Consider the following 1,679-nt stretch of genomic DNA (forward strand, 5'->3'; position numbering starts at 1 on the left):
GTTCTAATCTCATTCTCATAGCAATTAGACCTGGTGAGGCATTTAATCAGGCACATTGTGTTCATAATCAGTTTCAACTTCCCTTTAAATGTGAAATTGTAAATCACTATTCTAATAGGTGAAACTCCAATTCCATACATCTCTTGCATAATAGGGCCCTAATCAAATAAGAGTGAAGTAATTCCCGATTTCCACAATCAGATTCATACTAAAAGCAATGCAAAACCTTGATTTAAAAATTCAATTCATATAAGCATTCATGCATAGAATTTCAATCTAAATCCCTAAAGGATTTATTATTTGAAAGTTTTATTTTTAGTGGTTTGATTAGTGAGTCTCGTCCTCTATGAATGGCTAGATAGGACTAGAGTAGCAAGGGGCTAAGCACAACATCATCAAGTGTTTAAAAGCTAACCGAGTTCATTGGTTTGTTTGCATGATATAATTGTAAAACAAACAATTGATTTGAGAATAAACAATGGTAAAGAAGAGGATTTAAATGAAATTGCAATGCACAAATGCTTCTCTAGTGTTATAAGGTTCTTGGCTAAACATGGTTCAACGATGAAGTGGGGGAACCGAGTCAATGCCAATGCTACTCTCGTGGACATTGGTTACGACCAAAGTTCTAATCCCATTCTCATAGCAATTAGACCTGGTGAGGCATTTAATCAGGCACATTGTGTGCATAATCAGTTCCAACTTGCCTTTCTCAACGGCAAGTTTGAAGTGTTAAATAGTGAATCACTATTCTCATAGGTGAAACTCCAATTCCATAAAGCTCTTGCATAATAGGGCCCTAATCAAATTAGTGTGAAGTAATTCCCTATTTCCACAATCAGATTCATACTAAAAGCAATGCAAAACCTTGATTTAAAAATTCAATTCATATAAGCATTCATGCATAGAATTTCAATCTAAATCCCTAATGGATTTATTACTTGAAAGTTGTATTTTTAGTGGTTTGATTAGTGAGTCTCGTCCTCTAGGAATGGCTAGATAGGACTAGAGTAGCAAGGGGCTAAGCACAACATCATCAAGTGTTTAAAAGCTAACCGAGTTCATTGGTTTGTTTGCATGATATAATTGTAAAAGAATCAATTGATTTGAGAATAAACAATGATAAAGAAGAGGATTTAAATGAAATTGCAATGCACAAATGCTTCTCTAGTGTTATAAGGTTCTTGGCTAAACATGGCTCAACGATGAAGTGGGGGAACCGAGTCAATGCCAATGCCACTCTCGTGGACATTGGTTACGACCAAAGTTCTAATCCCATTCTCATAGCAATTAGACCTGGTGAGGCATTTAATCAGGCACATTGTGTTCATAATCAGTTTCAACTTCCCTTTAAATGTGAAATAGTGAATCACTATTCTAATAGGTGAAACTCCAATTCCATACATCTCTTGCATAATAGGGCCCTAATCAAATAAGAGTCAAGTAATTCCCGATTTCCACAATCAGATTCATACTAAAAGCAATGCAAAACCTTGATTTAAAAATTGAATTCATATAAGCATTCATGCATAGAATTTCAATCTAAATCCCTAAAGGATTTATTATGTGAAAGTTGTATTTTTAGAGGTTTGATTAGTGAGTCTCGTCCTCTATGAATGGCTAGATAGGACTAGAGTAGCAAGGGGCTAAGCACAACATCATCAAGTGTTTAAAAGCTA

The 1,679-nt window shown here is 35.0% G+C and overlaps 1 protein-coding gene across 1 annotated transcript in view; it reads right to left on the minus strand.

The window, feature by feature from the left end:
- Window positions 1–24: 24 nt before the first annotated feature.
- The window catches only part of LOC116007865, a 10,597-nt gene continuing 8,942 nt past the window's right edge, over window positions 25–1,679 (minus strand). Inside the window, exon 3 of the mRNA XM_031248532.1 lies at window positions 25–30. Within this exon, the coding sequence (XP_031104392.1) occupies window positions 25–30 (6 nt within the window). The remainder of the gene's footprint in view (window positions 31–1,679) is intronic.

Source organism: Ipomoea triloba, chromosome 16 (genome assembly GCF_003576645.1).
Source record: "Ipomoea triloba cultivar NCNSP0323 chromosome 16, ASM357664v1".
Taxonomy (NCBI): Eukaryota; Viridiplantae; Streptophyta; class Magnoliopsida; order Solanales; family Convolvulaceae; genus Ipomoea; species Ipomoea triloba.